At 48.7% G+C, this 12,433-nt stretch overlaps 1 protein-coding gene and 1 long non-coding RNA gene across 5 annotated transcripts in view; one reads left to right on the forward strand and one right to left on the reverse strand.

Moving 5' to 3' along the window:
* Positions 1–11,082, reverse strand: part of CARMIL3 (capping protein regulator and myosin 1 linker 3) — a 2,002,476-nt gene extending 1,991,394 nt beyond the window's left edge. For both annotated transcript variants that reach the window (XM_069633925.1, XM_069633924.1), the window contains exon 1: positions 9,684–11,082. In XM_069633925.1, the coding sequence (XP_069490026.1) occupies positions 9,684–9,723 (40 nt within the window). In that variant the 5' untranslated portion in view covers positions 9,724–11,082. The remainder of the gene's footprint in view (positions 1–9,683) is intronic.
* LOC138521233 (uncharacterized) overlaps positions 1–12,433 on the forward strand; it is a 522,572-nt gene that overhangs the window by 130,986 nt on the left and 379,153 nt on the right. The gene's annotated exons all lie outside the window — the stretch shown is intronic.

A 12,433-nucleotide genomic window follows, 5' to 3' on the forward strand; every position in this document is an offset into this window, starting at 1 on the left:
CAGTTTACAAGTTTCTATTACCAAAGAAAGCTACAGCTCTATTGTATTACTCATAAGCGCAAACGCTGCTTAGACCGCGAGAAAGCGCACAAGGAGACATGTGGGACCCAAGCCAGAAACACGTGTCTGTCTTCTCATCTAGGAGGCACAGCTGGCCTTTGATACACCTACACTTAGGAATGAGTTATAGACAGGTTGGCAGGGGTGTTGCTAGGTCTGGAGAAGACCTGGGGCTAGGCTGATGTTGGAACTGTTGGGACTGGGGGCTAGATAGCTTTTTGGCTGTAGCTCCTGAGGTTCTATCCGGGGCTACAACCAAAAGACCAGGGGCTATAGCCCCCTTAGCCCCCCCTAGCAACGCCTCTGCAGGTTGGGCCTACTTCAGACATTTTGAGTTATACATTTGGTGGCTGCAGCAATCAAATGGACAACCGGTTATCATTGCACTTATTGTTGCATGTATATTAATTGGTAAACATCGACGAAAACATATGACATCTGGATTGTTACAGCTAATCTTTACAGAATTTGGATATGAAATTGACAGTGTAGTGCGTCTCTTTTGCCACATTCGTCATTGTTCTCAAACAAAGTTGGACAGGTGTCTGCTCCTATGTAGCACAGTCTGAATATACAAATGATATGCCTTGAGCTCTACATACGGATGCAGAGGGGAGAAAGATGGAGAAGAAGCGGAAGGAATAGGAGCTAGGATGCCATTGTCCACTTTAGGTCAGGCCCTAAAGGCAGTTGTGCCTACTTGTGAGGGGGGGGGGGAGAATTACAAACAGAGAAGAGAGGCAGCGGTGGCCTGGCCAGACCCTGGCAACATTGAAAGACAGCAGCTAACGGCGGGCAGGTGGCAGGCACGGTGTGACCGATGGGCGGAGCTGGTGACCAGTTGGGTAAAACCCCAAATATTATGGGCAACGGGTGACATTAAGTCTTCAACCTAATCATTTGAATCTCTGACACATTAGCAGTACTGTGAGAAGCAGAACATAGTCCACCTCTGCCATTCCATCAGGACAGGTTGCACTGCATCCCAACACGAAATAAAATGGTGCACTTGAGCGAGGTCTAACATGTTCGAAGACATTTCTCGATGGTTAACGGCAAAGCGAGTTGCATGAAGTAGACCTCGATTTTCTGGAGTCGCAAAGTCACTCCCTCTCTCACGCTAGTGGAGTGAAATGTTTAAAACTGGGGCATGGCCTGGTTGACTGTCGGCCCAGAAGGCTCATGAGCCAACTTGCAGTAATAAATAAAAAAGAATCTAACTCTAAATCAATGATTGCATCCAAATTCCCTGGTGCTTGCCGTACAAGTAATCTGGCTAGCAGTGTGAGGGCCTGATAGGTCAATGGCATCTAGTGGCAGAGTGTCTTGAGGACAGGTAATGAGCAGAAGAGATGATCACACAGCAGAAGAGGTGACGTGAGAGGGACAGTCAACGACCTAATCACTGAATGAGAGCTATAATATGCGTGGGGCAAGAGGGAGGGGTTATGTGCCAATGCATGCGGAATATCATGATTAGGTTTGAAGGAAAGGGGTCTGTGCCACGGACAGGCGAGCATCTGATCCCTTTAAGATGCCATGGTATCCCTCTACAGCAGGGGTCAGCAGCCTTTGGCTTTCCAGATGTTAAGACACCCCTGAGACCTCCCCATAGGCTATGCTTGCTAGGGCTGATGCAGCCCAAAACATCTGGTGGGCCAAAGGTTGCAAACACCTGCTCTACTTCACAATCCTGTGACCTGGCGATCCTAGCCCAGCATACCAACTGGGAGAGGAGGGGAATGGAGCTGGAAGAAAGACTTAGAACGATGTTGCTAAAACCAAGTACGAAGCAAACTCTATCAGAGGACAGACACCTAAACATAACACTGAACCCAGGCATGCCTGTGGAAACCAAGTAAATGCCCAATACAAATAATGCAAGCATGAGGAGATGGTGAGCAGGGGTGGGCTGGGAATTGATTTATTTATTTGATTTATTGTTAGCTTGTTAGGTGCTTATACAATAAGAATATGCTGTTTCAAATAGCCCACAGGGCAGGGGGGCTGAGGGGGTAGGGTACAGTACAACACAATATTAAGAGCTGAAGGGAAGAGGAAGAGGGACGAACCTTCCATGCCTTGTGAGTATTCAGAACGTGCAAGTGCAGAAAGGAAGAGGGAAGAGAGGGTAAGTCCTGGGGAGTCTGAGCTCACGAGAGAGCAATGGAGGAAGTGCTAGGAATGTTGATTGCTACACGTCTAGACCCGCAGGAGGTGTAAATGTGAGTCTCCAGAGAGGAGGGTGTGCAGATGCAAAGTGCTGTGGATGGAAAGGAGCTGGGAAGAATTGGTGTGGGAGGTCAAGACCCGGGAGATTCATAAGGGCCAAGGACACCGATCAGCAACTGTGGGACAAGCAGAGGAGAGAAGGTGAGAAGGAGGAGGAGGAGGAAAAGAAAAAAGTCTTAAGGAGCTTGTGGAATTTGAGAAGGTCCTGCTCCAGGCGCAGGTGGAGGCTATTCCAAAGGAGGGAACCCACAGAGGAAAGTGAGCGAGCCGCGGCCCTCTTTTTAGCAAAACGCTTTACACACAAAGAGGTGGTGCCAGTGGAGCGAAGAGGTCTGGTGGGAGAGCATTTAGTGAGATACAGTTGAAGATAGGGTGGTCCCCGGGCCCAGACAGCCTTGTGGATGATGCAGCAGGATTTTAATTTAATCTGTGCAGCAACCGGGAGCCAGTGAAGACATTTTAGGGCTGGAGAGATGCGGTCCCTGGGCTTAATGCCAAGGATAAGTCTCGCTGTTATATTCTGGATAAGCTAAAGGGGTCGCAGAGTGGAGGAAGGAAGATTCAGGAGAAGGCTATTACAGTAGTCAAGTCTAGAGAGAACTAGAGCTTGAGCCTCTGCGGGAAAGTGAGAAAAGGTAGAATTCCTGTGAGACGGAAGAGCTGGTAGTTGGACTTCCTGGCAATATCCTGAGCTTGAGGGAGGAAGGAGAGAGGAATCGAAGATGACTCCAAGATTTCTGGCTTCAGTTGAAGGAGCAGGGGGAGAACCCAAGGAGGAAGGCCAGAGCGAAGAGAAGAAAGTGAGAGCAGGGGTCCCAATGGGAAGGATTTCAGTTTTACATGTGGAAGGGACGGGAAAATTGCAATATTACAAAATATAAAAACAATTTAAAAAAGGAAATATTCTTCAGAATCCAGCCTGCCCCAAAGGAACAGGGTGCTGCAAGGCCTGCTAAGCTTCTGTGTAGATGGGGCGAGGGACTCGTCTTGACCACCAGGCAAGTGAGAAGATGAAGAGCCTAGGCACAGGAGCATGTTCATATCACCCAGCAACAATGTACGCATTTCAATGGCAGGTTCTGTGTCCATGCATGGTAATGTTGGCACCATTGAGGCCCATACACCATTGGTTTGTTACAATCCTCAGCAGCTACTTGCCAAGGAAGTAAGAATCCAAATCTTATTATAGTTTATCCTCAGTTTGGTTCCTAAGGAATGCTTCCCATATGCTCTGGTGAATTTCTTGATCACTGGTAAGTTAATTAGAAAAAAGGTCTAATAACACGATTAATACACACATGGATGATAATAAATGGTGTTAATAGAAATGGCTGTTGGATTGTTTCTGGTACTAGCCTTTGGGCCCAGTTGAACAATATGCACAGAAATATGTAACATTCAGGTATTAGTTATTAACAGACTAGTAAGGATGTCATTTAGAGCTGATCAGATTTTTTAATGAAATACCGCTAGAGGAAGTTACCACCTCCAGCATTGGTGTTTCTGAAAATCCATCCAATTCAGAGTTTAACACCAGCTGGATGTGGTATTTTTGCAATACCTCTGGAGGTATTTTAGAAATGTGTTTTTCTTATGTAGCCATTTCCACCTTTAATGTGAATGTGGAAATAGATTATGTACAGTAGTTGCTCCTATCACTAATGTACATTTTTATATGCACAAAAGTGTCAATTCAGACCCCTCCATGTATTACATGGATAAGCTGGTGAGTGGAGTGAACCAGGGATGCCCACTCACCCCCCGACAATGACCATTTGCAAACGCCTTTCACTATATTAAGTGCCTGTACAATAAAATAATGTTTAATATACCATTGGGGGCAATTAGGCTTTTTTTAACTTCACCTCTTAGGTGGTGGTAAATGTAGGCAGATTTGCAGTAGAAAGTCTCCATAAAATACTGCTGCTGGTATTCCCATGGAATACTGCCGGTTGCATTCCAGCACACCCTGAATTGGGCAGACATACTAAAATCAGCAGAATGTACATAATACCACTGATTTTACAATGACCCCGCAACACTGAAGGACCCCCTTCTTTTTTATTGTCCAGAACACTCTTTTCTGACCAACAAAAAAAGCACATACAAATAAAAAACATATTCACATACACAGAAATATAGTCACATAAACACAGATGACTCCTTCCACATATTCTATACCCGGACACAAACACATCACCAGAGACACACAATAGGTCACCGGACATCCCTCGCAGTTCCTTCCGCTTCACTGAACTCGAATATGAATCTGAATCTTAAAGAAAGTGCATCTTGGGGGCGAAATAAAAGCCAATTGCCCTCGGTGTCTTTTGCTCTGCATTGCCTGAGTGCAGATCCCATAGCCACATTTCCCAACAAGACCACAACTTTAGCGTCTTGTCTTACCTGGCAGAGGCTGGCTAGCAAATCAAGGTGGTCTGCCGTCTACATGTGAGCCAGGGCAATAGAAGAGGGTTAGGGACAAGGTATTGATGACTGAGCAATGGGGGCACGTGAAGGTGGTGCAAGCGAGGTAAGGGAAGGGGATGGCGCAAAAGGGGAAAGGAAGTCTAAAAGTTACTTCTAAGGCAGAGGGTGTATGGGCATCAACGAAGGACACAGAGGATGATGGATAAGGAAAATAGGGTAAAGGAGGGAGAGGTACACATTTTGAACGATAAATCATCAGATTGAGGGACTATTGCTTAGATATGTGCCTAGCAGGCCTGCCACTGCACCTGACTGTGGGGCTGGCTTAACCCTGTTCTTTTTTCTGAAGTGATGCACACTTGCTTTATGAACATGTTTCAGTGAAGACTCTATTATATGTTGTCAGGTTGCATTATCATGTGACTCTGTGCTCTGAAAGCCAGATTTTATTTAACAGTGTACTAGTGTAGCCCTTGATCAACAACTTTGCATGAAGGTTTTTTTTGGTTCTAGTAGTGGAGATGGAATAGGAGAAGTTTCCTTTGCTAGTAAACCAGAAAGCTAGGACTTACATTTCAGCCATTATGTGATCCAGAGCAAATCACTTTTAATCGCCCAACCTTGTTTTCCCTAACTGTCTGTAGGGAGAGTCTCGCTCATATGGATTTATAATCTATGTTGCTACTCCCATTTATATAATGCGTTCTGGTGCTGAGTCTGTATGCCAAGTGAGGTTCTTATGTTGTGGAGGGTGGGTAGACACGGTGTCAGGTCTGGCTTTTGTGTTGTGCAGTGGGGTGGCAGTAAGCCAGTAATGGTTGTTTGCCGGACCAGCGTGTTTTTAGCTCTTGGAGCAAAAGTCAGACCCCTCGACTCTGCTCTCACAATGAATTCTTTACCTTCTCCACCTTTTCAGATTAGTTTAAAATTAAAGATTGGATGAAATGGCAGGATATGTAGCCTGCTGTCGAATTGCAAAGTGGGACCAGGGGTGTACTGGGAACCAAAAGAGGCCCTGGAAATAATTTTCAAAGTGGCCCCATATTACACATTTTCAGCAAGCCCAACCCTTTTTCTATGGGGACATTTTGAAATGCCACACACATGAGGTCTAGGGTGCAGAGGCCTACCGGGAAATCTCCAGAGTTCCCTATAGGCCAGTCCATCCCTGACTGGGACACAAGGAAACATAGGCTCAAATCCCAGCTTTCCCATTTCCCCAAAATGATAATATCCTGGTGTCATTTGTACTATGTTTGGTAGGTGTAGGAGGAGGTTCCCTGTGGCCCTAAGAAACTACAAACATCACTGAAAGATATGTTGCATAAAAGGAAAGTAATGTCAATAATCTCTAGTGTACATACTAGAGAATGTGCACGTGGATAGAGAGGGTGGTATCGAGTTCAGTTGTTTTGGAAGTTGGGGATGCTGCGTTGTGGTCTTGGGCCCCTGCACCCTGGGCCAGAAAATTGTACTTTCACCCTAGGCCAAAGTTGGTAATCCTCCCCTTGTGGTAAGCATGGGAGATGCCCAGAATCAGAGATGTCCTTGGCGAGGATGATAAGGTGTTCTGTATGAAGGGATGGTGAGGCAGTGAGATGTTCTGGATGTGGAGATGTAAAGATGGGGAGATGTTCAAAAAGAAGAGATGGTGATGGGGGAAAATAATCTGAATGAGGGCATGAGAGATGTTCTGGGCGAGGAGATAGTGTGGAGGAACAGATGGTGAGGAAGGAGAGATGGTCTGGCCAAAGGGATGGTGAGGGTGCGAGATGTTCTGGGTGTAGAGATGGTGAAGATGTTCTGTGTGAGGAGATGGTGAGGAGGCAGAGATGATCTGAATGGGGAGATATAAGCCTGTCAAGTGGCTCAGCAAGTAGAGCACTCACTTTGACACCCGTGCAGAGTTTGCTAACTAACGCTGGTTCGAATCCCGGCAGGGCCAAACTCAGCCTTTCATGCTTCCGAGGTCGATAAATGAGCACCACACACCGTGGGTAATATAAGCAGCGCTCAGATACCTGAGGGTTCGTAGCGCTATATAAATGCGAAATTATTATTATTTGTTGTGTTTATAAGGCGCCAAAGCCTGAAGGTATCCAGGTGCCATGAAGAAGGAAGATAGAGCCCTATCTAATACAATCAGGTAGCTGGATCAGAAAATGATGAGAATAAAAAGGTCTTCAACTGTTTCCGGAAGATCAGGAGATTGGCTGTGTTACGTAAGAGAACCGGCAGGGCATTCCAGGCCTGTGCGGCCTGCACATGAAAAGCACAACCATTTCCACAAGCTCTTTTAACTTGGTCTACTTGTAGGGAGCAGGCCTTAGCTGAGCGAAGAGATCAACTAGGCGTTTATAGCCTCAGCCTGTTCTTGGGGTATATAGGTGCGTCACCATAGACACATTTGTGACAAGTTGTCAAAAGCTTAAACTGTATTCTAGCTGAGACTGGCAGCCAGTGGAGACTCCTCCTGGCTGCTGATGTGGGCTCTAGGCGCTTCATCTGAAAGACGATGCACACCACAGCATTTTGAATCTTTTGGAGTCTTTGAAGTTCTGCCTTCTTTGCTCCTCCCAAGAGGGTGTTGCAGTAATCCACTCTAGATAGTATTACCGCCCAAACTAATTTCTTACGGTTTTCCTCTGAAACCAGCGGGGCCACTTGACGAAGCACTTTCAGATGATAATTCATGCTTTTTACGATTGCGTCAACATGGGCCTTGTTATATGCATTGGCCTCTAAATAAGTTCCCAGGGTCTTGACCTTGAGTACCACTGGTATCTGGCATCCATCAACCAGGAAGCTGTTATACAGGGGACCCAGCTTCTCTCTAGCTTGTTTTGGGACATATAACATTAGTTCCGTCTTTGTGGCATTAAGGCAGAGCCAATTAGTTGTCATCCAGCCTTTCACCATTTGATAGACCCGATCCAATGTTTGTTGGTCTTTACTGTGGTCTCCGCCAACCTCCAGTGCCAACTGAAATTCGTCTGCATAATTGAAGAAAAAGAGGTCTGAATTGTCAAGAGCCCTACATAGTGGGATAATGTAAATGTTAAAAAGCAGGAGGGAGAGACAAGCCCCCTGAGGAACTCCACAGATGGTAATCTCGGCATCAGAGGCACTCTCGCCCCAATGCACTCGGGAGCTACGGCCTTCAGGAAATGATTTGAGCCAAGTTATTGCCTCCTCTGAGAGACCTCTGACAGTAGACATCCGATCCAGCAGAATCCCATGATCTAGCAAGTCAAAGGCTGCTGATAAGCCGAGCAACATCAGCAGCCCTGACTTGCCGGATTCCAACCCAGATAACATATGTGTCTGCAAGTCCAACAAGGCACTCTCGAGTGCCGTGAAAGCTGCAAAACCCTGTTTGTTTTTTGCGAAAGATGCCTCTTTCTGACACACGTGCCTGCAATTGTAACGTGGCTACTTTATCCACAAGCTTTAGCAAGAAAAGGGTGTTAGTGATTGGCCTAAGATTGGCGGCATCATTGGGATCTAGGCTGGCCTTTTTTAACAGCGGAGTAACTACTACGTGTTTTATAGAAGGGGGATATGGCTAGTACGGAAGGAAGAATTTAAAACCGACAGAGAAAAGGGGCAAACATGTCTTTATGTTCTAGTATGATTTTAGACGGTAAAAGTTCACCCAGGCAACTTGTAGGGTGCATGGCCCGCATAATGTTACAAATATCTGCGGTAGTATGTTCTTTTAAAATGAACTCGGCTTGAGATTGTTGGGGAGATTTTTCTCCTTCGGCTGAGGATTTAGAGGTAGTTTTAGAGTTAGACTGTGCCTCCTCGGTACTGTCATGATTGGGTTCTCTATGAGTAGCAGTAGGAGTTATTTTAGCTAATTCTTGGAGGATTTTCTTTTGGGCCGTTTTTAATTTATCGGCAAAGGCTTTTTGCACTTTTTTACAGTCGTCATTATACATGACGGTGAGGATGGGACCTGCTCATGAGAAGGTAATGGTGCGGATGAGTCGATGTTGTGTATGAGAATGTGGTGGAGATGGGGAACGATGATATGGATGGGGAGAGGTTTTGGCTGAAGAGATGGTGAAAGTGTGAGAGGTTTTGGATGTGCAGATAAGGAGATGTTCTGGGTGAGGAGATGGTGACGGTCAGGAAACGTTCTGTGTGAGGAGATGGTGAGGAGGCGGAGATGATCTGAATGAGGCGATGGCGAGGCTGCGACCTGCTCATGGCAAGGAAGTGGTGCGGATGAGTCGATGTTCTGTATGAGAATGTGGTGGAGATGGGGGGTGATGATATGGATTGGGAGAGGGTTTGGCTGAAGAGTTGGTCAAAGTGTGAGAGGTTTTCGATGTGCAGATGGTGAAGATGCAGAGATGTTCTGGCTGTGGACATGGGGAGGAGGGGGAGATTATCTGAATGAGAAGATGTGAGGATGCGAGCTACTCATGGTGAAGAGATGGTGTGTAGATAAGGAGAGGTTCGGTATGTGTGAGGCGATGGAGAGGATGTGGTGACGATTTGGAGGAGAGGATGGTGTGGAGGAAGAGAGCGTGTGGAAGGGAAGACAATAAAAGTGGGAGACAGTGAGGAAGATGAGGTGGTGTGACGGGGAGATGCTCTGGATGTCGAGCAGCAGACGATATGGACGGGGGAGGTTGTAAAGAAGACAGTTTCCAGAAGGAGGGAAGATGTGATAAGAGCGGTGAAAACACTGCACTCTGTGGAATTTCCTAGAGTCACCCAATGAAGAGATGAGGCCAAGAACAGCACAGGGTGGTCGGGATAGGACCTCTGCTTGCACGGCTCTGGGGACCCGAGTGTCGACGTGAATACGAGAAGGTATCGAGAAGGGAGGTGCTGGCATGCTTTGTGCACCCCGTTCTGGTCAGCTCCGCGCTCACTCTCAGATGGGCACACTGCACATGCGTGCGGCGCGGGCACACCTCAGAACTACAGCTAAAGCATCGCCTTACCTTGCAGCTCCTTGGAGAGATCGGGGCTGGTCTTGGCCATGGTTGTCCTCACCGGTATCCAATTGGCAACACCTTCATTCCAATAATCCTCTCATGTCACAAAAAGGCCTCGGCCCAATGGGATATATGGCTCAAAAGAGTATGCTCTAATATCAGCCGCGGGGGTAGAGCAGTACCAGCGCCATCAGCATCCAACGCACAGGTACTCCTTGCGACCCTCCAGTATCAAAACCTCCCCAGAGGGATTAGCTCAGAAGTATGGCAGCCCCCCCGGAAGCCTCCGTCTCAGAAGTGGGCTGTCATTAGTGCTGACATAGAGGATGCATTTATTTATTTATTTATTAGCATTTATAGAGCGCACCGCAACCCTCATCGTTCGCAGAGGTTCTGCATCAGTTCCCCATATAACGTCAGAGCCGTAGAGGTGTCAGTCTCTAATACTTAGCGGCAGGTCAGGAGAGCCATCCGTGTTCTCAGAAGGATGACACCGGCGGTATCAGCTGGGGCCAGGTCCTCTCAGCACTATTGGAGCCACGCAAGGTTCAATATTGGGAGCATTGCATGGGGACGGCAGTAACATCCGGAGTATTATCAGAGCAATGGGACTATGGCAACGGAGCGGTTGAGCATTAATACTCTCAATGAGAGTATAGGATGTAGCAGCAACAATGGTAATGCGCAGAAAGGGATTTCATCCGTAGTAAGAAAGTGGCTGAGGTACTTATTGGTACCCGTGGAGGCCAACGCCAGCAGGGTTGAGAGCAGTAAGATGCCAGCCGCAGTGCCAGTGGGTATCACTGATGGCAGAGCTGCAGAAGTGCCCCAGAGCGAGAACCCTATTAATAAACCCGCAGGACTGCACCAGCACCAGGGCAGGGCCACGCTATCGGCATGAACGCCCTGGCAGGATCGCAGCGGGGGGCAGCAGCCCCAGGGAGGGCAGGACACTCTCAGCAGCTTCAGCACCGGGGCAGTGTCACATCACAAGCCTCGACCCCCTGGCAGGGTTAAACCAGCGGCGCCGGGCAGGATGGCGCCCGCGTCCTCAGCAGGCGTCCAGTGGAGCTCTCCCGCTGGCCGCAGAGGCACCGGGCCCCCTGCTCGCCCCCTTCACGCGGTCCCCGTCCACTCCCCTCGGGGCGAGTCTCTGATTCACAGCCGTGGCCGGGCCACCTCGGCCCCTCTCGCGGTGAGCGCCTCCTCACTGCGCGGCTCTGTCCATCTTCTCTTCTCAGGAGTCAGACTCGTCCTCTCGGATCTCCCGCAGGCGGTCCACGCTCCCAGCATCCGCTGCCTCCTCCTCCTCCTCACTGCTCAAAGCCGGGGCAGCTCTGCTCACAGCCGGTCCCTGTCTAGCTGAAGGTGTCTTGTCTGTCGCTGCCTGTTGCGGTTCCTCCTCCTCCTCCTCTCCCCCCCCCCGCCCCTCTACCCCTCCCTTTCCTCTCACTGCTCTTCTTTCTTCTCCATCTCTTCTTCTGAGCGTGCGCTGGGTGCTGTCTCACCGCACAATGTGCCCCTGTCTCCTCGCCTCATTGCTCGCCGTCTCTTCCATGTACACACTCCCCTTTCCACCTAGGCTGGAGTGCCTGTTTATCTAGCCTGGTGACCTGTCCCTTTCCCCGCCTAAATAGCTGGACTCCGCCTCTTCCTTCATCCCCTGTCTGCAGTCGCTCTCCCTTGTGGTCTGTCTCTAGCCCGCTAACTCTCGATTCCTGGCTTGCCTCTAACCACATAACCCCCCTTTCTGGGCCTGCCTCTCCCCATTTCCTCTCTTATCTGTCTCCGCGACATTTCTTACCCCTTTCTCAGCAAAACCTGTTTGTACACACTGTCACACAACTCTCTATGGCCTCCAGCCCCTCACACGGAGACCCGCTCCTTTCCTATGAGTCCCCACGCCCCTCAGCATACCTACATGTTGGGGGCACTTGACATCTAAATGAAAGGGGCCCCTGCCAAATGAGTGGGACAACATGGTGTGCCGCAAAAGCTGCGGGAAACAAACACCCTTTAACGCTCCCTAAAATGACATCCATGCCGCTACTCTCTCCTCTCGGGCTCAGACCGTCCTTTACGATCTCACAGGGTGTCCCTCTCGTTCTTCAGACCCACCATCCAGCAGCCTCCCCCTTAGACTGCATCCTTGCGCCTATTATGTATCTCACCCCCTGCTGTGCACACCCACGCATCTGGCAATGCGTGGGCGTGCACTGTTGCTGACCAGTCTGTCATTTCCACCTGAACATATTCCTTGCATCTACTTCTGGTCCCCAATCCGGCTCCTCCACCTCTTTCCCTCGGGTTCTCCTTAGACAGTAACTTAGGCGGGCCACACAGCAGTCGAGAAACAACTGGTTCATGTTCTAGTAAAACAGGTGCTAAGATCTTTTTTGTGTTCAAGCCATGTTATTGAGCTTAGAGAAATATCCCATCTTCTGGGCTGGCTCAGCTGCAAATGAAAATCTCAAGTGCAGCTAAGTGCAGTTGGCTGCTAGATCCTTGTGACTTGGGTGCTTTCCTGCTGTTATGGTGTATCACCGAGGAAGTGCTTCCAACGAAGAGACCCAGGAGCATTTAAAAACCTGGACTCGGTCAAGGAGCACGGCACGGAGAAGTGCAGCTAAGTGCAGTTGGCTGCTAGATCCTTGTGACTTGGGTGCTTTCCTGCTGTTATGGTGTATCACCGAGGAAGTGCTTCCAACGAAGAGACCCAGGAGCATTTAAAAACCTGGGCTTGGTCAAGGAGCACG

Source organism: Ambystoma mexicanum, chromosome 13 (genome assembly GCF_040938575.1).
Source record: "Ambystoma mexicanum isolate Mex_15411 chromosome 13, UKY_AmexF1_1, whole genome shotgun sequence".
Classification (NCBI taxonomy): Eukaryota; Metazoa; Chordata; class Amphibia; order Caudata; family Ambystomatidae; genus Ambystoma; species Ambystoma mexicanum.